At 52.4% G+C, this 25,875-nt stretch overlaps 2 protein-coding genes and 1 long non-coding RNA gene across 5 annotated transcripts in view; all 3 read left to right on the top strand.

The window, feature by feature from the left end:
* Positions 1–1,537: 1,537 nt before the first annotated feature.
* Positions 1,538–25,875, top strand: part of LOC113966045 — a 113,907-nt gene continuing 89,569 nt past the window's right edge. The window contains exons 1-3 of the long non-coding RNA XR_003533695.1: positions 1,538–1,918; positions 2,801–2,905; positions 3,534–4,752. This is a non-coding gene — a long non-coding RNA (uncharacterized LOC113966045). The remainder of the gene's footprint in view (positions 1,919–2,800; positions 2,906–3,533; positions 4,753–25,875) is intronic.
* LOC113966041 (endosome-associated-trafficking regulator 1-like) lies at positions 13,249–14,882 on the top strand. The gene is given in 3 exon segments (XM_027680250.1): positions 13,249–14,585; positions 14,587–14,686; positions 14,689–14,882. Coding segments are annotated over 3 exon segments (1,257 nt in total). The 5' UTR covers positions 13,249–13,497; the 3' UTR covers positions 14,758–14,882.
* On the top strand, positions 17,238–20,919 carry KCNJ4 (potassium voltage-gated channel subfamily J member 4). 3 transcript variants are annotated; one of them, XM_027680247.1, is made up of 2 exons: positions 17,238–17,403; positions 18,636–20,919. In XM_027680247.1, exons 1-2 carry the CDS (start codon positions 17,381–17,383, stop codon positions 19,963–19,965), a joined length of 1,353 nt encoding a protein of 450 aa, XP_027536048.1. In that variant the 5' UTR covers positions 17,238–17,380; the 3' UTR covers positions 19,966–20,919. The 3 variants fall into 3 exon arrangements, with proteins under 3 accessions (XP_027536048.1, XP_027536049.1, XP_027536050.1); XM_027680248.1 differs by lacking the exon at positions 17,238–17,403 and adding an exon at positions 18,092–18,194; XM_027680249.1 differs by lacking the exon at positions 17,238–17,403 and adding an exon at positions 18,299–18,353.

Below are 25,875 nucleotides of genomic sequence, written 5' to 3' on the forward strand. Positions count from 1 at the left end.
TTAAGTGCCTTAATTTTTTTAATATAATATAAATAAATATAATAAATTAATTAAATAAATTTATTTAACTTTATATTAAGTTGCTATAATACAACCAAATGGATGTTTCAATTTGTTACCTCATCCCTGAGCTGTGGGTCTAATTTGGTTACTCTTGGGTTATGTGATCCTGCCTCCTCTTGCCCCAGAGTCAGCTCTGGCTGCTGCGCTCCCTGTCCCCAGCCATCACCCGTGGCTGTCTCCTACACGTGTCTCTGTCCTTATGAACTTGCTTGGAGTAAAATTCTTAAAGTGTAAAAATATTATTCCTGGTGCTTTCTGAAAGGATTAACAAGCCTATTAGCATCACCGGATCCCTTTCTGAATACATTTGCATACATTTCCTCCCTGCCCATTAGGCTGGCAGTTGTGTTTTCCCTCTCTGATGCTCTAGCACCTGCATCATCAGGCTTTTCCAGATGGATTCACAGACTGTGTTAGAAAACACCTGCTCAGCCCCATGAAACTGGGGATGGCCCTGCCAGGGCACTGAAGCAGAGGTTGGTGTGGTGGGAGAAGAGCGGGAGAAGACCAAACAACAGCATCGGCAAAGGAGCAACAGAGTAGGGACTGGCTGAAATTGGGTTTTCAGCCATCAGGGCGATGCTGCCTGGGATTTCAGCAGGGCCATGTGGGTGCTGGTGGCCTGGTGGCCCTGCAGGGCCCTAGTATCCCAGGTCCTTTTGCAGGTGGGCAAAGAGAGGTCTGAGCCATGGAGCAGGGATGGAAAGCTTAGGGGAAGGAACAGATTTGGGGTCTTCTCTTCCAATGGATCCCTTTCCAAGCCTCTGGAGCGCAATGTCCAAGAGCCCTTGTCTTTCTCTTGTCTCTGCACTCCTCTTTGCAGTTTCTTGTCTCACCCAGGAAAAGAAGTCCCCTGCAGAGGGGTAACACTGTTGTGGGTGGCCAAGGTTTATTCTCTTAATCTTGCACCTTCCCAAGAAGAACTGATGGGTTCCAAGTCACAGCATTATCTTCTGCTGTGGCACCAGGAATCCCCAGCTCAGGTGACCATCAGAAGGACTTCCCGGGAGCAGCCCAATCGAGCTCACCCAGCTGGGACGTGGTGGTGGGGCTGGGGTTTCCCCATGGGACATCCCTGTGTGGCACACATGAGGGCCATGGGAAAGCTGCCTGGAGGCCAAGGGGCAGCCAGGCCCTAAGAGATGAAATATTGGGCACATGAAGTGGGAGGAACCAAAAATAAACCTTCCTTCCTCCCTCCCTGCCACAACACGAAGTGCCTTGGGCTGGGTGTCTCCCTGCCTCCCGAAATAATGCCGGGTGCTGCCACCACCCTACACAGTGATGCTCTCTCCATGCCTCCCGTTTCCATGGTGACCACAAGGAATGTCGCCAGGGTGACAGGGAGGCAAGTGAGCTGGGATTTGGCATTAAAATCAAGAATTTGGGGTTGTTGGGTTTATTTTTCTTCCCTCTCTCCCCCTCCCCCTTTAGTTCTATTTTGGGGGTTTCCCTCTCTGCCTCTGCTGGTCTGGAAGGCTCCTCCTGCAGAGCCTCTGGGCCAGGCAGCAGCAGCTCCATCCAGTGCTGTTCCCCATTTCTGCCTGTCCTGCGAGGCAATAGTGTTGGGATAAGAGGGACAAAGGGGGTTTCCTTCTTACTAAAACATTTGTTTCCTGCTACCAGGAAGGCTTCTGTGCTTTTGTCACAGAGGTGCTTGGCTTGGTGCCCCCCTCCATTTCTGCTGCAGGATGTGGCTCAAGCTGCATCCAGACCTCCTGGGAGAGTGGGCAGCCTCAGGCATTCATCCAAGAGAGGGAAATGATTCAGCATACCTGGAGGGGCTGGGAAACATGGTGGGATTGAACACCGTGAGCCATCTCTGTGTCTCACCATCTCTGCCCCCCAAGACCAGGTCAGTTTGGCTGGGGTGGTCCTAGAGCACTGGTGGGGGACAAGGATGGGATGATTGCAGGAGAATCGTAGAGGGAGCCTTGCAGGTGCTAAGGAATCCAAACCTTTGTTGTCTGGTTTAAACACAAAGTCAGAACTGCCCAGGGCAGAGAGCACTTGAAGGTTTGTGCTGGCTTAGCTGGTATCACAGGAACGTGGGACCATAGGTGTCCAAGCAGGGGCTGCTGGCACAAAGGTAGCACTTGTCTTCATCCCCAGGCAGGAGATAGGTCAGGCAGCAGTTGCTCACCTTCCTAGGAGCTCTTGCTTCTCCCTCCCTTCCTTCCCTCCCTCCCTCCCTCTTTCTCCATTCATCCCTCCATTCATCCCTCCAAATATTCCTCCATTCATCCCTCCAAACATTCCTCCATCCATCTCTCCATCTCTTTCCCTCCTTTCATCTATTCCTCTATCCATTCTTCCCTCCATCCTTTCATCCCTCCATCCTTCTATCCCTTTGCCTCCCTCAATCCCCACAGCAGCATTGGGAAAGGTTGGCGGAGTGGGGCTATTTTTGGGAGCGTCTCCCTGGCAACGGCTACCACCACCGTCTGTGGTGGCTTTTCCATAGGTGCTAAAATATTCCACGCTTCTTATTAAAGACGGTGCTGGTGGAGACGAGCGGGGGTGGCGAGTGTGAGCCACCCTGCTGCTGGGGCCGGTGGCCATGGGGCGGTCAGGGCGTGGCACCTTGGGGGCACAAAGACAGCTAAGGGCCAGTGGCATCCTCAGTGTGACATCCCCTTGTCCCTCTCAATGGCTCCAGCAGTGCCAGCTGCCTCTTGGCTATGCTGGGCTGCCACACCATGCACGAGGTGTAGCTATTCATCCTCTTGCTGTACAGGTGGAGGGAAACACGGTGAGGTCTTGTGGGGAGCCAGCAATGAGGAGCGAAAGGCAGAGAAGAGGAAAGCCAGCCTGAAGCTGAGGTGACCACAGGGTTGTGCAGGTATTTGGTGGCTTTGCCCACTCCAGGAAGGAGCAAGATGTCTCAGCAACATCTTCATCCCTTTACTGCATGGAGGAGAAAGGCCTGTCATGGTGCCCGAGGGATGGCATGCTTTGCCACAGGGCAAATGGACAGCTACTGGCCCGTAGCTCTTGGGAAGCAGCCCCATGGGCCATAGGGACAGGGCTTTTGGGAAAGCAAGTACCCCTATGAACCTGAACAAGGTTCCCTTAGGGATGGCTACAGAGGGCATAGATAGGCTGGCCCCATTCCATCCAGGTGCAGCAGCTCCCGGGGAACCCCCCACGGGAGCAGGAGGGAGGAGCCATGAGTGCACTGAGATGAGCTGGCCCATGCAGGAGGCTGATGAGCTCCTGCTTTGCAGCTGCTCATCTGCATGGAGCTACCAAACTCACCCTCTGCTTCCCTGGTGATGGCTTTGCCAGTTGGGAGCGGGCTTTGCTCACCACGGCAGTGCTCGCTGATGCCAGTGGGGGACAGCAGGCCCCACAGTGCCTTGTGCAAGGGGATCTTGGGATGATTTTGGGAGGGAGGGTTGTGATTTTTGCAGGATTGGAGCCCAGAGGAGACTCAAAACGGGGTTTTTTGATATTTTTTGACTTTTCAGCACAGGCCTTAACACTGGGGACAGCAGATGAGACTCCAATATGGAAACCATGTCGTCAAACCATGCTGTCCTGGAGCAGGGCTGTCCCGGAGCAGGGCTGTCCCCAGGACCCCATGCCACTGCCTGTGTGGTCAGGGCTCTCTTCAGCCTCCGGCTTTGCTGCAGCAGAGTCCCCCGGCCTCTCATCTTGTCACCAAGAAGTGACTTCTTCAAAGCCTCTGAGATGCTGCTGCCCATGGAGACCCAGAGGAGGTTGCCTGGACATGTTTCCTGTCAGGGTGCCTGGACATGTTTCCTGTGCACTATCCTGGATCCCTGAGGGCTGGTCCCTCTGTGCCCACGCTCCTGTCTCCAGCATTACCCATCCCAGAAGGAAATCCCCAGCTCTGTAGAGTGGGGAGGCAATGCCCCACAGCAAATGCTCTGCATCAGCTGGGAGAGCCCGGTCCTTCCTCAGAGCGAGGTGTCAGCCCAGCACCCCAAATCCAGGCGGGGAAAAAAACCCTGACAGTGGATAATTCACCCCTGTGCACCAGCCCAGCAGGAGGATTCACCCCCTTGAGGGCATCTGGTGGCCCCGCCATCCCTTCCCTGGTGCTGATGGTTGCTCTCATCTCCCCCATGGTGGTTCCGCAGCTCTGAGCTCACATGCGAGGATGGGCTAAAGTAGCGGAAAGCTGTTGGATCCTACCACAGAGTTACTGACTTCTCAGCTACAGACTGCATAGCAATCAGCGAGGGGGAGAGGCAGCCAGGGAACGGGAGCAGAGCGCAAAGGGAGGAAGAGTGGAAGGGAGAGGGGGGATTTGGGGACTAGAGCAGGGAGGCAGCGAGAGACACGGGCAAATAATGCCAGAGAAGGAGGGAATCAGGCAGGAGGGGGAGACCTGAACCCATCGCCGAGCCACGAAGGCACATCAGCGCTCCGTGGGATGGACGCTCCTGGGAGCAAAAAATTCTGAGAGGCAGAGGCAGGAGGAGAGCACTGGCGTGGGCAGGGCAGAGTTAGGAGAGGAGCAGGTCGCAGCAGAGAAGTAGCTCTTCGGGGGGAAAAAATAAACCTAAGCTGGAGGCGAGCGAGGGCTGCAGAGAGACTTCCCTGATTCCTCCGGTCTGGCTGAGACATTTCATGGTGAGATGGAGAAAACGTCCGCTTTCCCCTTCCTCTGATGTTGGCTAGGCACGGCTGGAGCAGGCAGCAGCCCTCGGCAGGACCCGGGTAAGAGGCGGTGCCGGGGCGCGCTGCTCCCCTCATTGGCATGAGACCGGGAAGGGGTTTTTTTCTCTTAGGAAAATAATGTATTGTTTCGTTTGCGTTCACTCTGAGGAACAGCTATAAATATAACTTAGGGAGAGATGTGTGGCTTTGTGTGACTGTGCCAGTGAATAATAAAGTTGCCTGTGTGCACGGCATATGCACGTACAGCTACCGGGGTGGCCGTGGGCCGAGGGGCAGGGGTGGGCACCTGCCTGTAAACCTCCCCAACTTCCCTCCCCACCCCTTGCCACCCTGACTTTGGTCGCTTTGCAAGTAACTTCTTCATTTTTACTGCTCCCCATGTTTCCTTAGTGTCTTCTTGCTCTGGGCTGGGTCTTGCTCACCTTTTTCTCCTGCTCCATGTGGGCAATGGTCCCAGACAGTTTATAGGGAAGAATGCAGCTGGACATCCGTTTTCCAAGCGCTCGGGTGCAAATGGAGCTGAAGTGAATGTGTTGGTTCTCCTACTGCCTGCGGAGCTTTTTGGGCTCCAGACCTGCCCCTCCCTCCCTTGCCTTCCACCTTTCCTACTCCCAGCATGACTGATCCTGCTGCTGGTGGTCCAACATCCTCCGGATAGTTGCAAAGGGTCTTCTGCATACTAGGTTTGGGTGAAAGCAGTTCAGGAGGAAGCCATGAGCAAACTGCCAGAGAAACTCTGCCTTTGCTCCCTGTTAGCAAGGTCAGCATCCCCATCAGGGCACAAATGGGCAGGCAGGTTTGTGTGGTGCTGGCAGGTCCCTTCAGATATCCCTGGTGCCACCTTCAGCCCACAAGACCTTCTCTTCTGGGCAAAACACCTGGAGTCAACCAAATCCCTCTGCCAAGAACCTGGAGATCCTGTCCCCACTGCTCCATCTGGACTCTATCCATGGCGAAGTGAACAGAGGATCTGAAGCCTCTACCTTTTCCCATTCCTCTTTTTGGGGGGCTGTGCTGTGAAGGGGAGACAGTGACAGCACACACGGAGGATGCATGGTGAAGGTGATGTGGCTCCAAGACTACCCTCTATCCCTGCTCTGTGCTCTTCTTGGCTTCTCGGGAGGAGGCATCCAGAGGGGGTGGGAGGTGTGGAGATGAGCTCAGGGTCTGGGGCCACCCAGAGCCTGGGAGAGGACAGGTGGGTGGATGGGGAACACATCTTGATGGAGCCATGCAAATACGCCCCTTCTCCATTCACCATCAGAAGTGGCATGCACAGAAGCCTGAGACACCCTGGCACGTGACCACCCCTGTTTGTGGCCACTGACAATAGTAATAAGTACAGGGGAAATACGTGCCTTAGGATGGAAACATGAGTCTGGTGGGGACAGGGGGTGGTGGGGAAGAGGAGGGATGGTGAGGAATGACCACAGACAGGAGTAGCTGGAGAGGGCTGGTCCGGAGGGAAGTGGGACTCCCTCTCCTCCATCTTTCTCCTCTTCCATCTCTCCCCCCATTCGGATGCCAAGATCAAGTGCCCCAATGTGTGGTGCTGATAGGGGACTGGCAGTGGTCCTTGCCCCCTGCAGCCCCCCCCCGTGGTTTTCAAGGAAAGCTGGAAAGTGAGGAGGTGCCTGGGGAAGGATGGAGTTGTCTGGCAGGATGGATCCTCACTGGTCCCTCTGGCCACTTGGCCACCCCAAGCTCAGCCACTGGCCACCACGCTGGGAACAGCTGTATTCCTGGGGTGGCATCACTGATGGGAGGGTGGCAGCAATGAGGAGGAGGACATGGTGATGGATACCTGTGCCTGCCGTGTGCTGACATCAGTGCAGACCATAAGCAAAGCAGTTAATGGCAATCTGCCCTCAGCATGTTCCCCTGTCCTGTCTCATTATTGCACTGGGTTGGCTTAACCCGACAGTGCAGCCAGGAATCAATAGATGGATGCTGGCGTCTTAGCAATCGATCCCTTACTCATACACGCAGCTCCCAGCCTCCCACTGGTGCTCGTTTTTCTGTGAATGGCAAGGACTGAGTGAAGCTGTCTGCGCTTGCCTCACAGCACTGCGAAACTGAGTCAGGCTAAATTCATGCTCCTTCACAGCACTGCCTCTGCGCTCCAGGGCGGAGGGGCCTCACATGGAGCCCCAGGAGGCACCTGCGCTGGTTTCCCTCCCCAAACAAGGTGGCTTTAGTGGGGATGGTTGGGCTTGAAGTCTCTTCTTGTGAGAGATGTTGATTCTCTGTCTTGGGACAGACAGGGGGTGCCTTTGAGCTGGTTCTGATCCTCAGACCTCTCAGGCTTGTTCTCCGGCAGTGAAGATGGTGCCAAGGACCAGGCAGATGAGGGATGTGAGCTGGCTGCCATGTGACCCTGCCCCAACGGTCCCAGAGACCCATGCACCTCCATGCCTGTCCTCCTGGGAGCCTGGAAACAGGCAGCTTGCTTCAGGGACAGCTTTGGCATTCACCCATTGGTTTATCTGGGGAGAAGATGCCTACCATCTCCTGGCACCAGCACCACTGCTGCTGTCATTGGAGATTAGGGAGCAGAGGGTGGAGAACAAGGTACCCTCCAGCCTGGCACTGCCCCACGCTGCCAGCCAGGGACTCCTGCAGCTACTTTGCCCGTGCCTGCACCAGCCCCTGCCACCACGGCAGTGGGTTTGCCCCTCACAATCTGGATGTCTATTTTATTTCTATGGCAACATTTCTCCCAAAACACTTCAGAGGGAGCCTGGTGCTGTGCAAAAACATGGGAGGCAGTGTCCCCCATTCTGTCCCCTGCAAAAGGTTCAGAAAAATGACCTGACACTTCCCCTTGCCTCCCTCCTCACCTCCTTCCCTCCCTGGCGAGTGGCACCAGCACCAGTACAATGAGCTGCTGGCCCTGTCCCGGCTTCCTCTCCGCTGCCTGTTCTCCTTTCCCCTGCCTTCAGTTTTGCTCTCCCCTCTCCTCTCACCTGCTCTGTTTCTGCTGGCAGCCTGCCTCAGCACCTGTGCAGAGGGACCATCTGAAAGTAGTCTTATAGAAAGTGGATGTCAAAAATGACTCTGCTATAGAGGAGGGTAAAGCCCCATAAGAGCTGTGTAGATTGACCTCACCAGCAGCACGGTGAGTGCAGGGGCTGAAGGGCACCCGGGATCCCAGAAGCTGGACAGACAGGCTCTTCATCCCTCTGAAAAGCTCGATGGCATTATGAAGAGGCGGTGCTTGCCACGGGTGTAGGCACAGCGGCCCCAGAAGTTCTCTCCTCTCCTGTTCCCGTTTTTCCCACACCACCAAGAAAGAACCTCGTGTCTGGGTGGAGGTGACCAGGCAGAAGCTGCAAGCAGCACCAAGTGCCAGCAGGCGAGAGGCAGGTGAGCAGGCAGGATGCCAGCGGGAGTGTCTATTGCAGCCTGGAAGAGTAGGGGTATGACAGCAATCTGTAGAGATGGCGGGGGGGGATATCGCAGCCATAGCAGTGTGCAAATGCAGCCACTGTGTCCCACTTCACACCGTTCTCTCCGGTCTGATCCCATCCGTGATGGCAGCCTCTGCCGTGTTGGGGAGCTGAGGGGCAGGTGAAGGAAGGGGGAATGGTCCTCCATACTGCACGAGGTGGGCAGCACTTAGGCTTGACATCTTCTAGATGCATTTGTTAAACAAGACTGATCAAGCTGCAGCAATACAAGTCAACAGACCTGAAGTGAAATAATTGATCCGCTCGCTGCGGGAATGCAGTTTTCCAGTTTACCTGGGATGCTCCCTCCGCTCTGTTTCTGGTGCTTTTCAGGCATGGCTGAAAGGGAGAAGTGGGGACCCTCTCAGGAGAATCGTGGCTCTCCTGGGCTCCTTGGGGTCCTTGTTAGCATAGCAACAAAGGGTTTGAGGGGAGGTTGTTTTTCACCTACAGCTGATGGGTTAGTGCTCAGCAGCCAGGCCAGGCTGGGAACTCAGCTCTTGTGCCGTAGCTGAGTGCACAGCAGTGGCTGTCGCCTCTCTTGATCAGGGTCTTGGTGCGGAGCAGGCTGTGCCCTGGTTATTGCTTGCCCTTTGCTGCTGTCACTGTTGTTGTCATCATCCATAACCCATTTGCAGGCACCTGCCTTGCTGGGTGCTTGGCAGAGGTACTGCCCTGTCAGGAGTGCAACCGCAGCGGGCAGGCAGATGACGTGAGCCACCCTTGCTGCCCTTTTCCTGCACACTAATAATGATCCCTTTCCCCTGAACAAGCCAAAAACCATCAAGAGGCCCTGCGTGGGCAGCTCTTCTGGCCAGGGACTCTGTGTTGCAGAGGTACTGAGGTACAGGGATGCTGCTGGGAATGGCCTTTCATCAAGGCTCCCACAAGGCAGGGTGCTCAGTGAAGGATGTTCCTGCAATGGGGGGGTTAGAAGAGATGTCCTTTTCACTGGTGCAGTTATGCTGGGAAGCTGGAGGAGGCAACCTGAGAGCACTGAAGCTGCCTGGGATGTGAGGACCTCAGGGACACCCCAGCGCCTTCAGTTTTTCAGTTCTTGTCGGTTTTGCACCAACCCTTTGGGATCTAGTCCATGGCTTTAGCAGGCAGGGTGCTGGGGCATGCATCAGTCCCCACGTTTCCTCAGGAACAGGTGGGATGTGGTCTGTGCCCTGGCTGCCAAAAAAGCTCTGCTCCTTTTTGGCCAAAAAACCACCAAGGGAAGGCCAGGGGCCTTCTGAGCATTTAATTTTCCCTGTGATGCCAGCTACAAAGAAAAACACCCACCTACCTCACTCATCAAGAAGGGGCTTCTCCCCAGCTGCCACGCCAGCAGCATCCTTTCCTTACGATCCTGCTCAGCCAATCCCCAGCCCCTGTGTCTTGTCCCCCCCAGCCCCATTTTGGCCAGAGAAGAGTGGGTGAAGACCAGTGCCAGCCCCACCAGCCCCACTAGATGGGGTATCCCCTGTCTAGTCCAAGATCCTGGGTAGCAGGCAGCTGTTCTTGCAGTGCCATTGCCTGGACAGTGCAACCAGAGCAGGGATCGCTGGGGTGGTGTGGGAGCAGGCAGGAGGTGATGCTGTCACCTCTCTGTGCCTCTTCCTGACTTTGTCATCCTGGGGACCTTTGTGTGGTTCCCATTTTTATCTGTTTTTTCTCCCTCTCACTCTTTCTCTCCTTCTCTCTTCGTTTCTTCTCTCCCCCTCCCATCAGCATGTGGGCTGATCACTGCTCAAACTTTTAATTCAGATGGTAATTGGAATAATAATACGGGCAGAATCCTTCTGGCTCCGTTGCTGCAGCTGGCTTCAGGGAGCTATGAATAGCTCTGAGTCACACACTGAGATGGTTTAATTTCAAATGATTTTGTTTTGTTTTCATATTACCCATCCTCAGGCTCCAGAGCTTCACAGGGGGGTAAAAATATCCCCCCTTCTCACTCCATCCCAAAATGTAAACGAGGCAGAGGTACATTACTAAAATCTTCTTTTGGAGAGGGAAACTGGTCAGCAGATCATGCCTTGAGGGGCAGATGGGGACTGTTGGCACTTAATCTATTTATAATTATTGAACGAAAAGGCAGAAGTGTGTATATAAAAATGGTATAGAGTTGATTACAGCTTCCTCCCCTCACCTTCCATATGTCACTTGCCTTTTTAATACGGTAAAACTCTCCTGCACAGTGACTGCGCCTTCGTGTGTGCTCATACAGCGCCTGGCACCCAGCCCTGCTGGCACGGATGAGCGAGAGCTCGGCCACTGACTCTTGTGGCAGGACAGCCCCATGGCACTGAGCTGCCTTATGAGCCCTGACGTGAACCCTGGGAATATTTGTGAGGAATAGGAGAAGAGATGGAGTTACAAAGATAATGAAGAGGACAAACCGAATGCTGTGGATCCGCGAAGCTCTACAAAAGGGCAAAGAGGTCCCCTCTCGGCTGCGGGTGTTTCCGTCCTGACCCCCCAAGAGGCGAGAGGCTCATCTGCTGTGTTGTCACCGTGCCCAAGCTGGCAGGATGAGTCTGTGGATGCTGATCTCAAAGCCAGCCAATGCTACACCACCTGTAATGGGGATAAAGGCACAAAGTGGAGCACAACCAGCGGCTGCGGTATTGACCACAGACAGAAGGGAAGCATTTGCCAGACGACTCCAGATAAAGCAAAGACTAAGAGTGTAAAAATACCCTGGGATTTTTCCATCGTCGTCGTTTACAGTGTATGTCCCAGAGCACCAGATATGGTTGTTATAAAAAGAGAAGTGGGGGAGTGCTTCAGCATGGACTTTTCTGTTCTGTTTCATGAGACTCTTTCACTGCAAATTTAAGGAAGGATTGACAATATATGATCCACTCTGGCAGGGGCTGAAGAAAGACTGGGATGTGCGAGGCACTTCACCGTGTACTGGGGATGGAGAAAGGGAGGCATTGCGTCAGCACCAAGTGCCTTGACGTTATTGGCCCACAGATCCCTTGGAAAAGGACAGCAACAACCCATCCCCCTGTGTCTGCTTGGGGTCAGAGCAGAAGCGGGGTGGCAGTGTGGGCTGGTGCGATGGCTTGTGCTGCTGGAGCACAGTGTCACACGGGAAGGTGGAGATGACTGCAGCATCATGGTGGTGTCCCCAGCATTGCTCAATCTAGGACACAGGAGGGGAAAAGTGGTTGGGAAGGAAGGAAGGGCAGCCCCTGCTGTGGGGCTGGAGGTGGATGTTGGCCCCTGGAGACCCACCTGGCTGACATCTTCAATGCTGCAAGACAGTGGCTGTGATGCCTATGCTGCAGCAGCTTCCCACAGTGCTGCGAGGGCTTCCTCAGGCCATGAAATATATGGGTATTCACATACACCAGGGACAGGGTAGCAGAGGGATGAAGAGGCATCTCACCGGATTGCAGTATCCTGCATCTCCCAGGGTGCCCATGCTGCACCCACCAGCATGGTTTCATCTGGCTCCCCAGGAGTTGCCACTGACCCCACAGCTTCCACCTCCATGTGTGGGTCCCAGGCAGCAGAAAGATCCTTGGAAATGCTCTGGGATTTCCATCTCTGTCCTCAACTAGGCTTTCCTCCCCCTTGTCCATGTGACAGGCAGTGCCTATTCAGAATGTGTCACTCCCTTTTTCTAGAGACATCTCTGAGCCTTCCCCTTTCATCCAGTTTGTGTTTCAGGTTTCCAAGCTGCAAACGGTGTTTCCAAGCTTCCAAACTGTGTTTGCATATGTTTTGGCCTCCTGGTAGGGCCTCTGGCCTTGCTGAGCTGGCAGCATCCATTTTGCAGGCAGAAGTCAGTGGTGGCCCTGGGCCACCAGCTCCTGAGGAGTCACAGTGACATCTCCAAGGAGCTAATGCAAATGTTAGCACCAGTGTGATAGCAGTCCCAGGCTCAGGGATTCTTGCCTGCCTGTTTGTCCTTCCCATGGTGGCACCACGCACTGTGGGGGTGTGTTGAGGTGGAAGTGGGAAGTGTGTTTATTTTCGTTCGTCTCCTGGCTTGTGCCGCTCTGAGTTTGTGACACTCGGTATTACTAACACTTCCCTGTGCCAGCTGGCAGCAGGGGATGAATCAGATTGGCAGCACCACTGTGTGGACCCCTCACTGGCCATCCAACTTGGAGTGATGCCTCTGGCTGGTGATATCTCTTGCCCCTGCCCAGAGTGAGCCCTGGCACCAAAATGCCTGTGGCCTGAACTTGGTGGTGGCAATGTCTCAGTACCCCATGGGCAGGGTTGTCCCCTCTGACCCATGCTGCCTGCCAGGGGCTGGATGGTCCCTGTCCCTCTTTCATGCTGGAGGTCTCAGGTGGCTTCATGACCCGCTCTCTGCCCACTGGCAGCATCCCCAAGTTGGGGTCCACTCTGCAGCCAGCAGGATAGTTTATCCTCCTGCTGTCAAAAAAAGGTTTTGCAGTTGTTGTGGTTTAACCCCAGCTGGCAACTAAGTTATCGCTCAGCTGCTGGCTCTCTCCCCCTGTTCTCAGCCCCTGTTGGGAGGAGAATTGGAAAGAGAAGGCAAACCTTGTGGGTTGAGAGAAGAACAATTTAATAACTGGAACCACAACAACAACAAATTAATAATAAGAATTGTAATAATAACTAGTGGGAGAGAGACTAACAGGATCTAAGAGAAAAAGTGATGCACAACCTAGTTGCTCACCACCCATTGACCGATGCCCAGCCCATCCCAGAGCAGTGATTGGCCCCTTTAGGTAAATCCCCCAGTTTATATACTGGGCATGATGTTCTATGGCATGGAATATCCCTTTGGCCAATTTGGATCAGCTGTCCTGGCTATGGTCCCTCCTGAATTCTTGTGCAGCTCCTCACTGGCAGAACATGGGAAATTGAAAAATCCTTGGCTTAAAGTAAGGCACTACTTAGCAACAACTATATCATCTGTGAGTTATCAGCATTATTCTCATACTGAATCCAACACACAGCACTGTACTGGCTACTAGGGAGAAAATTAACCCAGTCCCTTCCAGAATTAGGAGAGTAGTTGATTGTTTCCTCCCCCCCCCACCCCGTGCCACACCCCCCCCACTCCCACTCCTGACCACTCAGCATCCATGGAACTCAATGACATCACAGACCTTGGAATGTTGGTTGTTCCAGCTGTTGTCCAGAGCCAAAACATAGAGGTGTCTGGCCCTCCACTCCCTCCTGAACTCCCTGCTGTTCTAGACGGAGGGATTTTGGTGGCTGCCTCTTCTCCCACAAGCATCAGTGAGGCTGCAGAGGTTGACACTGCTTGTCAGTGTCACCGGCCTGCGTGATCTGGGCTCCAGGAGGATAATTTGGATTCTCCCACTTTCTGCAGCCCAGAGCACCCTGAAAAATGTCATGGCCACTTGGTATCTCTGGGCCAATGGTGAGCGTCTTACCAGAATCTCAAGGCTTGGAAGATGATGATGATGACGACAGTGACAAATTCAGGTACTCCTGCCACTCTGCGCATTCTTCACCCCCGAGCAAGAGCAATGACAGCTTAGATGACAGTCAGACAGAGGATCTGGGAGAACCCATCCCATTTTCCCTAACTCCCAGGCACTCTAACATGGTGGAAGGTGAACAAGTGGAGCTTGAGGAGGAAGGTCAGGAGTTTCAGAAACCGTTTTACAAAGACCATTTTAAAAAGTCTGACAACTTGTCTGGAGATAAGGAGCCCAGCCCAACCCAACATTTTCCTGGGCATCAGGGGTCGTCTGGTCTCCAAAGGGCCAGTATGGCACCGTGTGGCTCCCAAGACTCTTTCCAGAGTAATACAGACCAGCACTTGGAGATGGAGGCCGCTGCCTCACAGACCCATGCCAGTGACCCCTATGTGGGGCCCTCACAGTGCACCACAGGAGCAGAGTCCTGCACGCTGCACAAGGAGGTTTTTGGGGACAGGGATTTCCCATCCCTGCAGCTGACCTACAGCATCCTAAGGGAGGAGAACAGCATGATCAGGGAGGAAAACAAAGTGCTCAAGGATAAGAATCTCGCACTCGAGGAGGAGAACTATGTGCTCAGGGAGATTTTCTATGGGCTCAGGGAGGACAACGTTGTGCTCATGGAGGAGAATGTCGTGCTTAGCGGGGAATACAACATGTTCAGGGAGCAGTATGACAGGCTCAAGGATGAGAATGACACGCTCAGGGAGGACAATGCCACAATCAGGAGAATGTTTAAGAACTTTCAGAACAGCTTGGAGACCCAGGCGTGCATGGTGTCGAGCCTGCAGGAGCAGCTGAAAACTAGCCTGGCCGAACGGAAGAGGGAAGCCCGAGAGCTTGAGTCCGTAGTCCAGCAGACTAAGTGTCATCTCCAGCTAATGACCCAGCGGGCTCTGGATGCAGAAGGAAACATGGAGAGGCTGAAGCAGAAGATCTTTATTCTCCAAGGACAACTGGAGAGATCCAAGCTGGAGAATGAAAACCTGAGAGCAGACCTGCCTGGGAGCAGTGAAGCACGACTTGGACTTCATGTGGCAAAACCCCCACAGGCTCATAATGGGCGCAAATGGCTCCATCAGGCAGCTCCTGCCTCAGGAATGAAGGTTCTGCCTGTTATTGCTGAGGTCCTTGAATCTACCAGCAAAATTCTCAAATTGTAAGCAGAAAAAGACCTATGAGTGCAATTCTGTGTGAGTTCTATGGATGAGTGTACGAACTGAGACCATGGGTCTCCTACTTGCAGCTATTTGCTGTAAATAAAAGCATTTGCTTTTCCATTCTCAAATGTGCTCAGACTGGTAGCCTTTATCCTTTGTGGAGATACTTTCCTTCTGATTAAGTATCAGTTGCAGGTAGTGGTGTGGCTTTAGCTGCTGATACTCTATTCAGGTACTGCGGAACCAGCAGCAAACACTGCCCAGGCTCTGAGCTGCACGGTCCAGCCGTGGGGGGCTCTGCACAAGAGGCTGTGCCACCGCTGTGGCTGACATGAACTCCTGTGTGGGAGCCAGGAGGAAGCACAACAGCACAGGATGCAACGCTCTTAAACAGTGTGCTCATCCCTTCCCATAGCTGTACCAGCCACAATCAGAGATGAGCAAAGCCCTTGTATTTCATCTTGCTTCCTTTGCCCCTTCTTGGAGAGGTGGGAAGGGTGAGGAGCAGAGATCCAGATGCTGTTGCACATGGTTTCAGTGAGCAGAAGCTCCTTCCTTCCTCTTTATTTGGAGCTGGCTGCTTCCTGGGCCACAACTCCAGTCTCTAGAAATTGTGCACCTGTTCCTGCATCTGGAGAAAGAGGGTTGTCGGTGGTAAGAAACCTCTGGGAAGTTGTGAAGTATTCATATATGTGAACTGTGGTAATGCCTTCCCTCCCATACTAATGTCAGCGTTGGATAAGGATGACCTTGGCATATGCAGGCTGCCTAAAGAAGGTGCCAGTTGGAGAGGATGCCTTTCCTCTCTTGGCTGGGGCTGGCATAGAGGGGTGTACCTACGCTGCCCGCCTTTGTCACCTCCCAGAGTCATATGGGAGCCTGCGGCCCAAACTCACTGTGTAATCACTGAGGTTACATTTTAGCTTTATCCGAGCAGGACCATCTGTGGACATCAAGTGATCTTTCTTCATCATATCAACATTTCTGATTAATTCAGGTTACCAACCCCAGGTTCTGCTGTAGGTTTACCCAGCTAACAGCAAAAGTTCCTGTGTCTGGCCAAACTAACCCTCCTTAAAGACTTGGATGCGGTAGGGTAGTGAAGGGGTGGGAGCTGACAGAGCTCAGTGCCAAAGTGCTTTTTCCTGATGGGAATTTTTGGGCAGCTGTTTACTTTTACCTGTGTACGGTGACTTGTGGATTACAAGGTTGTTGTCTTCTCCTGGTCCCATAATACCCTTGGTCTGAACAATCATGTTTGTGTTGCCACAGAGCTTAAACTGCCTCAGTAACCAGGAGGAGAAACTGCTGGTTAAACTTCATCCCATCAGAGATGATGTCTGAAGCTTCTTACTTGATGCTTTCCAGTCTGTGCTCCCAACTGGGGAAGGCTGGTGGGCTCCCTCAGCCACATGAAGCCCCATTCTGCAGCACTGATGATTGAAACAAGGACGGTTCTCACCGGCTTTTCCATCTTAGACAGCACTTGCTGTTCCTCTCTCCTATCCATGCATAAGCATTTACAAGCAGATCTAAACCTTAGATTTGACCCCCAAATCCTTGTATTTGTCCCATATCTGGCAACCACTGGTTGCTCACCAGTGAGGCTGGGAGTAAACAAATTAGCTGGCTCTGTCTGCATCCTGTGCTCTGCACTGGCTGCTGTAATCCAAAGGCTACAGAGCAGGATTAGCATGGGTGTACAAAGCCCTTCCTAATCTGTGAGTCATTACCCCTTCACTTCATTTCACTTTCCAGCAGCTCTGGGCAGACAGATAGGTGAGCTCTTGAGTCTTTGGTTTCCGCATTCTTCCATTCTGGGAGGACTGGATCGAGACGTAACATCTGCTGCACATCCTCCCAGGACTCTGCTGCTGTACACAGGGCATGTGCAAGGTTTGTTTGCTCTAACTGGCTTCTCCTTGGCTACCCCTAAGCCTTTCCTTTCCATCAGTTCTCGTTTTTGGCTCTACCACTTAATTTTCTTCTTTTCTTTGAAACAGGGGGGATGTTCTGTGCACTCTGGAAATAAATCCCCTCTGGGTCAGGCTGGGCTGATGGGATCTCTGGGGGCTGCTGTGCATGCCCATGCTTTGTTAGCCCTTGTGTGTGAGGTATTTAGCCTGGCTGAGCTCTCGTCCTGGTGTAAGCTCTGATATTAATATAATGGCTCAGGGTGAGGGCCCTGTGAGCTGCTCATCTGTTGTGCCCTTGGTCGGGAGAGCAGTGACCAGCCAGCCCTGCTCCCCTGCTGGCAGTAGATGTTGGGGAGGGCGGGGGCTGCGGGCCATGCGACCCAGTCTGCATCCATCAGCTCCTCATCTGACTAAGCCAGGCTGTGGCACAGTGCCCATGGAGACCTCCAGACCTGTCCTGAGCAAACAGTTGTGAGCCCTGTGCCCGCCGCTCTGGACTGGGATGGGTGCTGCCAGGGGAGGTTCTGACTGGGCTTTGCTTTGTCCTTCTCTGCCAGACACGTGCCCAGGAGCACTTGCAATGGCAATGCCAGTCCCAGCTCACCAGAGGTGAAACCTGGAGCCACCTAGTCCCATGTGAGTGCTGCTGCATGAGTTCCTGTGCCATTCCAGCTCCCTTGGCCCCCTGACATCTGATGATACAGTGAGCCATGGGCAGCGTCCGAGTCAACAGGTGAGTAATCCCCCTGTCAAGGACTGCTGCTGCCCTGGGTGGCCTGGTCCTCATCATCTGACCCCTCAGGCCCTACCTTCAGCCTACTTTTTGGTATATTCTTCTCAAATTACCTGTCAGGGTCTTTCCCTTTCCTGTTCCAAGGTATGACTCCTCTCTCCTTCTCCAAACCAAAACATGCTGCACATAGGGGTAGTGCTTGGAGTAGTACTATTGAGGAGAAGCAAAGCACTGCATGGTGCTGGACCAGAAATTACAGATTCCAGCAGGGCTGCAGAAGCCACATGTCCCCAGGAATCACAACTCCAGCCACCAGATCTTCCCTTCCTGTGAGATGTGGATGGGTGTCTTGAAGCCCATGCTGGTGGACTCCAGCTGACGTGTCAACACTATGGGGTGGTAGGGAGACACTTCCAGGGTCTTGTGAGGCTGCAGCTCAGCAGGCATGAGGGCAAAGTGGTCTTGGCAGTTCAGTGCACTCTCTCGATTTTCTCAGTGGTCAGAGCATCTTCTACCATCACAGCTTTAAGGAGTATCTACAACTGTCTCAGCATCACATGAGGGGAAGCATCAGAGCTGCCTGCAAGGGAGGGGAGCCAGAGGGGCAAACGTCTCCCAGAAAGCATGTGTAGCTTCTGCCAAGGAAACTGCCAGCATTTTGACTGTTGATCTCCAAATTACACCTTTGGCCTTGGATACAGGATGCTGGAAGCCATGCATGTTGCTGTGGCAACGGAATTGTCCTGAGTGCAGGGAGTGTATAAACATTGTCAGCACACACCATGAAATCAGTGAGCAGAGCAGAGGAGAAAATAGAAACTCCCAACCTTGCATAATATCTGGGCCAAAATGTGGCCAGGCAGTGGGTGCTTGCTCCCAGGCTTCTTGGCTATCCCAGCCGCTGTCAGGTTTCAAAGACTTGTACCTCTCCTGATCACAAGGGCTAGAAGGTACCACAGAGGACAAGCTTCTGCTGCTTTGCTGCCTTGTCAGGACTTTGCTAGATACAACCTCCTGGCAGCAAGACTCAGCAAATATTGCAGCTGACCTCCACCAGTTTGGTCAGAGAGGCTCCATGGTGCAACAACCAGTAAAATGTACTGTTGTGAAATTCAACAGGGTGGTACTCTAGCCCTGTGAGCCACCAGCATGTCTCCTGCCCTTGCTGTCTTGGTGATTGCTGTTACCCTTCACATATTTCTGATGGAAATGCCTGTTTCTCCTCTTCCCAGATACAGCATCGTCTCAACTGAAGAGGATGGACACAAGGTCTCTGCACTGGGCAGCATGAACGGGCACAGCCGGAATGGGAAGGACCACGCTCCCCGGCGGAAGCACCGCAACCGTTTTGTGAAGAAGAATGGCCAGTGCAATGTCTACTTTGCCAACCTGAGCAACAAGTCTCAGCGCTACATGGCCGACATCTTCACCACCTGTGTGGACACGCGCTGGCGGTACATGCTCATGATCTTCTCGGCTGCCTTCCTGGTCTCCTGGCTCTTCTTTGGCTTCCTCTTCTGGTGCATCGCTTTCTTCCATGGTGACCTCAATGCACCGGTGGTGGGAGGTGGTCCCTCTCTCCTAAAGCCCTGCATCATGCACGTGAACAGCTTCCTAGGGGCTTTTCTTTTCTCGGTGGAGACACAGACAACCATTGGGTATGGCTTCCGCTGCGTGACTGAGGAGTGCCCGCTGGCTATCATGGCAGTTGTGGTCCAGTCCATCGTGGGCTGTGTTATCGACTCCTTCATGATTGGCACTATCATGGCCAAGATGGCAAGGCCCAAGAAGCGGGCCCAGACCCTCCTCTTCAGTCATCATGCAGTCATCTCTGTGCGGGATGGCAAACTGTGCCTCATGTGGAGGGTGGGCAACCTGAGGAGGAGTCACATCGTGGAGGCCCATGTCCGAGCCCAGCTCATCAAGCCCTACATGACAGAGGAAGGGGAATACCTCCCCCTGGACCAGCGGGACCTAAATGTGGGCTATGACGTGGGTCTTGATCGTATATTTTTGGTCTCACCCATTATTATCGTTCATGAGATTGATGAGGAGAGCCCACTCTATGGTATTGGCAAGGAGGAGCTGGAGACAGAGAACTTTGAGATTGTGGTTATTCTGGAGGGGATGGTGGAAGCCACAGCCATGACCACACAGGCACGAAGCTCTTATCTCGCTAGTGAAATCCTTTGGGGTCATCGTTTTGAACCAGTTGTGTTTGAGGAGAAGAACCACTACAAAGTGGATTATTCACGCTTTCACAAGACCTATGAGGTAGCTGGCACACCTCGCTGCTCAGCCCGGGAGCTACAAGAAAGCAAGATGACTATCCTACCTTCTCCCCCACCTCCCAGTGCCTTTTGCTATGAGAATGAGCTGGCACTTGTCAGTCAAGATGAAGATGAAGATGATGACGAAGTGGGTGTGGTGTTAGGGGGCAGCACCAAGGAGGAGGGAGGTATCATCCAGATGATGGATTTTGGAAGCCACCTGGACCTGGAGCGGCTCCAGGCAACTCTGCCTCTAGATACAATCTCATACCGCAGGGAGTCAGCCATCTAATTCCTCCAGTCTCCCCATTTCATTCCTATTGCCCACAGTCTCCTCTGTTCTGCACCCATACACTGGATAAGTTCCTTGACCACCAAAAAATGTGTCCCATGACTGCCTCTCAGCCCCTGAGTACATCAAGGCCGGGAGCTGCTCTGAAATACTCACTTTCCTGTGAAGTCATGCTGCCTGGAAGAGGAGTGAGGATACACTACTCTTCCTGGGTATGCAGCTTATACTAGGATCCCTTTCCTGCCCAGAGACAGGAGAGCAGCAGGCCTGATTTCTTGTCTCTGGAGAGATGACAGAGTCCCTGCCTTCAAAGGACAGACTGGGACCTGCAGCAAGTGTATCTGCTGCTGAGGCAACAGCAGACTTTCTGTCCCCTCTTGGTATGGGTGGGCCCCATGGCTGTCAGGGGTCATGGCCATCTCTACGAGAGGAGCAATTGCTAAGCACTGACCAGACGAGGATGGAAGGGAGAGTTCAGGACTCCTGGAAGGAGTGGGGAAGGATCTCAAGGGACAAGTTTACTTGCATGTTTGTTGCTTGTTGCACATGATTCTCTCTTTGTATATAAAACAGAAGAAGAAATGAAATCCATATTCTTCCACTGCAAATGTGAAGGTAGGAGACAAGGACATTCTACATAGCCTACTCTTGGCTTTTGGTATCTGTCACCTCCAGAAGCAGCTCAGCTCCATGGACTCAGACCCAGTTCTCCCAGTCCTTTTGAAAAACACATCCTGCCCCCCTCCTGAAACATCTGGAGGAGGAGACAGGGCCCAGTTCTTGCCACACTCAGACTGCTCCCTGGCACGGCACAGCCAGGATGACAGACAAATGACCTGACCGGACAGCAGACCCTCCATTTGCTCCTTTCACCTCCTCCATTCTTCCCCCTGCTGCCATCAGCTGTAAAACTGATTTGTAACTATTTATTTTTAATAAAGTCTAATATCCCAAGGGGAAGTTTGGAAGCAAAGGACAGACCCCGCGGCTGCAGCCTGGTATAGAGACTGATGAGGGTTATTAGCGCTGGTGTTTGCTGTTTGTATGGTGTTGGAGCCTGAAAGCTCCAGCACAAGGACTCCCTTGTTCTGGGCCTCTCTGGTAAAGACCCACAATAAGACACTCAGAGAATTTGTTAGGGGAAGAAGGTCATACAAAATGCGTGTAGAGAGGGAATAATTTGCATTAAAATTACCAGTAGGATAAGTAAAAAAATTCTGCTTGCTTCAGAGATGAGAGTTTTGCCCAGGGAAAGGTTATAGATATGCTTGATAAAGAGGCAGAGATGTGCAAGACATTGGTCTAGATGGAAGGCCCAAAAAACCCATAAAAAAGTCAAAGCCTCTCTTTTTGCTAGAGGCAAGTAGAGGGGAAATTAGGGAGGTCATCAACCAAAGCTAGACTTGTAACATCACTTTGCTGTCATTTCACGCAAGAAGTGAAAACCTGATGAGCCTTTTCCTTCAGGAGCAGCAGAATCACTTCTTCAAAACTTGAGATGAGGTGAGGGCAGAAAGACAAACAGGGAGCTCAGGAGATTGCTCTGGGCACCCAACAGATGTGCTATGGGGGGAAAGGCTGAGGAAATTATGATCTCTGATCTAATATCTATAGATATTAGATCTATATCTATTAGATCTGATCAATATCTATTTGGAATTGGTTTAAGAAGCAACAGAAAAAGGGGAAGAAGCAGAAGGATAAGGAAGGAAATAGCAGGACTGAGAAGAAGAAGTAGACACAGCAGGCAGGTGGCACAGGAGGAAGGGGAAAAGAGGAAGAGGAAGTGAGGTAATATGGAAGTGTGTTTCAGAAAGAGCACAGATAGACTAATAAGACATGTCTAGACCCAATCATGGCCATTTCTCATCACAGGATGTAGGTTCTGTGGGGGAGCAGCTCTCCTGCCCAGGTTGTTCCATTCACTGGAGTAACTCCATTCAGCACCACTCTCCAGGCCCGGCCATGCAGCCAATCTTCTACCCAGAGAACAGTGCATCCATCCAAGCCAGACAGTTTCTCCAGGAGAATGCTGTGGGAGACAGTGCCAAAGGCTTTACTGAATTTCAGGTGGACTATATCCACAGCCTTTCTCTCATCCACTAAGTATGTCACCTTGTCATAGGAGGAGATCAGGTTGCTCAAGCGGGACCTGCCTTTCCCAAACTCATACTGGCTGGACCTGATTCCCTGGTTGTGCTGCACATGCTGTGTGATGGCAAGGTGATTTGCTCCAGGACCTTTCCTGGCATTGAGGTCGGGTTGACAGGCCTATAGTTGCCTGGGTTCTCCTTCTGGCCTTTATTGTAGATGAGTGTCACATTGGCCAACCTCCAGTCACCTGGGGCCTCTCTGGTTAGCCAGGACTGCTGGTAAATGATAGAGAGTGGCTTGGTGAGCTCTTCTGCCAGCTCTCTCAGTACTCTTGGGTGAATCCCATCCAGCCCCATAGACTTGAGAGTGTCTAAGTGGTGTAGCAGGTCACTGAGCATTCCCTCCTGGATCATGGGGGCTCTGTTCTGCTCCCTGTCTTCCAGCTCAGGGGGCTGGGTACCCTGAGGACAACTTGTCTCACTATTGAAGACTGAGGCAAAGAAGGCATTCTTCCTTACTCTGTAGCAATCCTCGGCTCCAGAGCCCATCTGCCAGAGCAGTTTGCCTCAGAACCTTCACTGAAATGATGGATACACCGGGTTTTGAACAGCCACCATCTCTCCCAGCTCTGCCAGTTCTGAGGCAGAGCTGCCTCTCCTCAGAGCTCCAGTGTTCCCCACTCGGGAACTGGGGCACCTCTCTTAGCACTAATTTCAGAGGTTTGCTGGTTTAGGAAATGAAGTCACTCCCTCCTTTCATTATTTACTTACTTTCCCCTGAGGGAATAAGCAGGGGCTGGTATTGATCTGGCTTTTAATACAGCTTTCAGAGTTGGGTGCCTGCCGCTGGCCACGGCAGTGGTAACAAACTAATGGACCGAGAGAGAAGGACTTTGTGTGTGAGGACACGGGCATTCAGGACACAGGCTGAAGTGGTGGCCTCCAGGAGAGGGGGAACCCTCATGTCTGGGCACCCTCCTCACTGCCATACAGCATCCATTGGAGGCAGATGGCAGTGCTTGGTGGCACAAAGTGCCCACTGCCCATTAGCTCTTGGGAGGCTCATCACCAAGGTGTGAGTGTCCAGAGATGCCAGGCAAGGATGGTGCACCAGGGCCATGGGCATGCACAGCTGGAGTGGCTGAGGCAACAAAGAGGTCAGCACTGCTGCTCCTCACTTCAACTGGTGTGGCTCTTGGGGGAAAAATGGGAAAAGGTAAGTACAGCTGAGCAAATAAGCATCATACAGCCATGCTGATGTTCCAGCCCCCTCCATGTGTCTGAACCTGCTGACCCTTTTCATGTCATGTTTGGCATCACAGTGGAGAAGACACTGAGGCATTGAGGAATATTCAGTTACCTGCTGTTCACAATAAAATTGTGAGAAAGCTTTCAATGCTGTCAGATCGTTAGAGAGGAGAGAGAAAAGGGAGCTGAGGGGAGGGGACGGAGGGAAGGAGAGGAACAGCCAGAGTGCAAGAGAACAGAGATGATGGGTAAATCTCTGCCCACCAGACACTCCTCACGCAGCTGTGCTGATGTTGCTGCACACAGCTCCTCCAGTGACATGGTGCAGTCACTCCAGGACTGTTCCTGCAAGTTGCTCACATGTCCACAGGCTTTGCTGATACACAGCTTCTGCACAGGAACTTCTGTACCTGCACACTAAAATCACAGAGTACTCATGTCGAAGTACACACTGCATGTACCTACATGTGTGTGCCACACAATGGGGCATAATCCATCCTACACCACAACTTCATCCCATAAACACCCAATGCCATACACAAAAATGCCATACAGCAGCAGCATCTCAACAAAAGTCTTCTCTTGCCGTATACTGGGGATTCTTTTACACGCCTGTGAAAAGCCACCAGGATAGTCCATCTTGGAAAGCTGTTTGCTATAGAGGAGACTCAACATTTTTAAGGATTCTTCAAATCAGCACTCCGAGACATTCATAATCATAAACACACCAAGTATTTTATCTTTTGCATACAGTATGTGTAGCGTCATCTTTCAGGTAGATGACACCTCCGCTCCCTGTGCTCTCCAGAGAAGATACCTCTATTGAATGACAGGATCTGATGGAGGGACCACTTTCTCAGGACCTGCATCTAATCCCAAGGGGCTGGCAGCTTGCTTTTCAGGAGGAAGACGCTGCTTCTTTGTTTATTTGACCACAATCTGTATTTCTTTCCTGTCTTCTGAACTTCTTACTTGGCTCATTATTGAAAGCTATTCAAATACCAGAAATATAATGGCGAGAGGAAGGACTTCTTCCCTATGAATAAGATCCAGGCACTGGTTCAGTTCCTCTACCCCATGACAACTAACCATGCTGCTGTCACTCTTGCCAGCTTTAAAATGAATGTTGTTGTTTGAAATGACACTTGAGAAGCTTGTTTCATGTTTTATTTTTGGTGACACTTCTGGACAACCCTTTTAAAAAGAAATCATCATTAGCACCTTTCAACTCACACAAAACTTGCTCAGTGAAACATTTTGATACACACTGCAACTAAAAATACTTTCAACAAACAGAACAATAATCTCAACTGGGGAGAAAATGGGTTTGGATTTCCAAGATTAGGAAATGGTGTTGAAAATGTCTGTACTACTGAACAAACAGCTTGGTTTCATTCAGGTTTTGCCCAGGAGTGGAGCAGGGCACATGGCACTGCCCCAGCAGCTGTGCGCAGGCTTGTGTCCTCTGCAAGAATGCCTCGTCTGTTTGCTTTGAGCTTTAGCATCTCTTCTTTGCCTTTGCAGTATGGCCTGAGGTCTCTCCCAGCTTTTGGACAGTGGCCACGGTTTTAAATATCACCAAAAAAACCCCCAACCCAGTAAAAAAAAGCCTTACCTTCCCAGGCCATTAAGGGCTTGCTCTTGCCCCCGCGAAGTCAATGGGACTTTGGCATTGCCTGTGATAAGAGCAGATCTGGGCCCTAATGGAGCACCACTATTGGAAAACCCCGCGGGCGCCGGCCCTGTGCTAAATCCGCAAAGCCGGGACGGACTATTGCTACACACGCAGGAGGGGGAGAGGAGGGAAAGCAGCCTACCGGGATGCTGAACGGATGGGGTGGGGTAGGGCCAGCTGGGGCAGCCTCGCTGGGGCAGGTCGAGGGGACAGCAGAGGGATGAGGAGGCAGGGAAGGCAGTCTGTCTCCGCAGCCACCTGCGACACGGGATCCAACGGCCAGGGATGTCACACCAGCAGGAGGAGATGGCAGCCAGTTCTTGGAAAGGTTACACAGGCTTCTCCTCCTGCCATGGTCAGCAGGGTGGGGGTCCTGCCCTACCCAGCCTCGGTGTTTTTCCACCTGCAGGACGAAGCACAAGGAGGGTGAGTGGCACTGAGAGACTGTAGAAGCCCGGGCATTGCCTGGCCTCAGAGCACCACCTAGAGCTGAAAGCAAGGCTGGCATCCTCGCGGGTCCCGGCGTCAAACAATTGCTAAGGTTGGAAAAGACCTCTAAGGTCACCGAGTGCAATCGTTAACCCTGCACTGCCATGTCCACCACTAAACCATGTCCCTAAGTGCCACATCTACACGTCTTTTAAATACCTCTGGGGATGGTGACTCTGCTTCCCTGAACAGCCTGTTCCAGTGCTTCACAACACTTTCAGAGAAGAAATTTTTCCTAATAACCAAACTAAACCTTCCCTGGTGCAACTTGAGGCCATTTCCTCTTGTCCTATTGCTTGTTACCTGGGAGAAGAGACCGACTTCCAACTGGCTACAGCTGCCTTTCAGGTAGTTGTACAGAGTGATAAGGTCACCCCTGAGCCTCCTTTTCTCCAGGCTAAACAA

The sequence above is a fragment of the Neopelma chrysocephalum genome, unplaced genomic scaffold (genome assembly GCF_003984885.1).
Source record: "Neopelma chrysocephalum unplaced genomic scaffold, ASM398488v2 Primary Assembly neopelma1_59, whole genome shotgun sequence".
NCBI lineage: Eukaryota > Metazoa > Chordata > Aves > Passeriformes > Pipridae > Neopelma > Neopelma chrysocephalum.

What these genes read in the sequence shown, in the direction of transcription:
- KCNJ4 (XM_027680247.1), top strand. Translation starts at nt 17,381, where the DNA reads ATGGGCAGCGTCCGAGTCAACAG. An exon ending in GGCAGCGTCCGAGTCAACAG is followed by an intron (nt 17,404 to 18,635) that starts GTGAGTAATCCC and finishes TCCTCTTCCCAG; the next exon opens with ATACAGCATCGTCTCAACTG.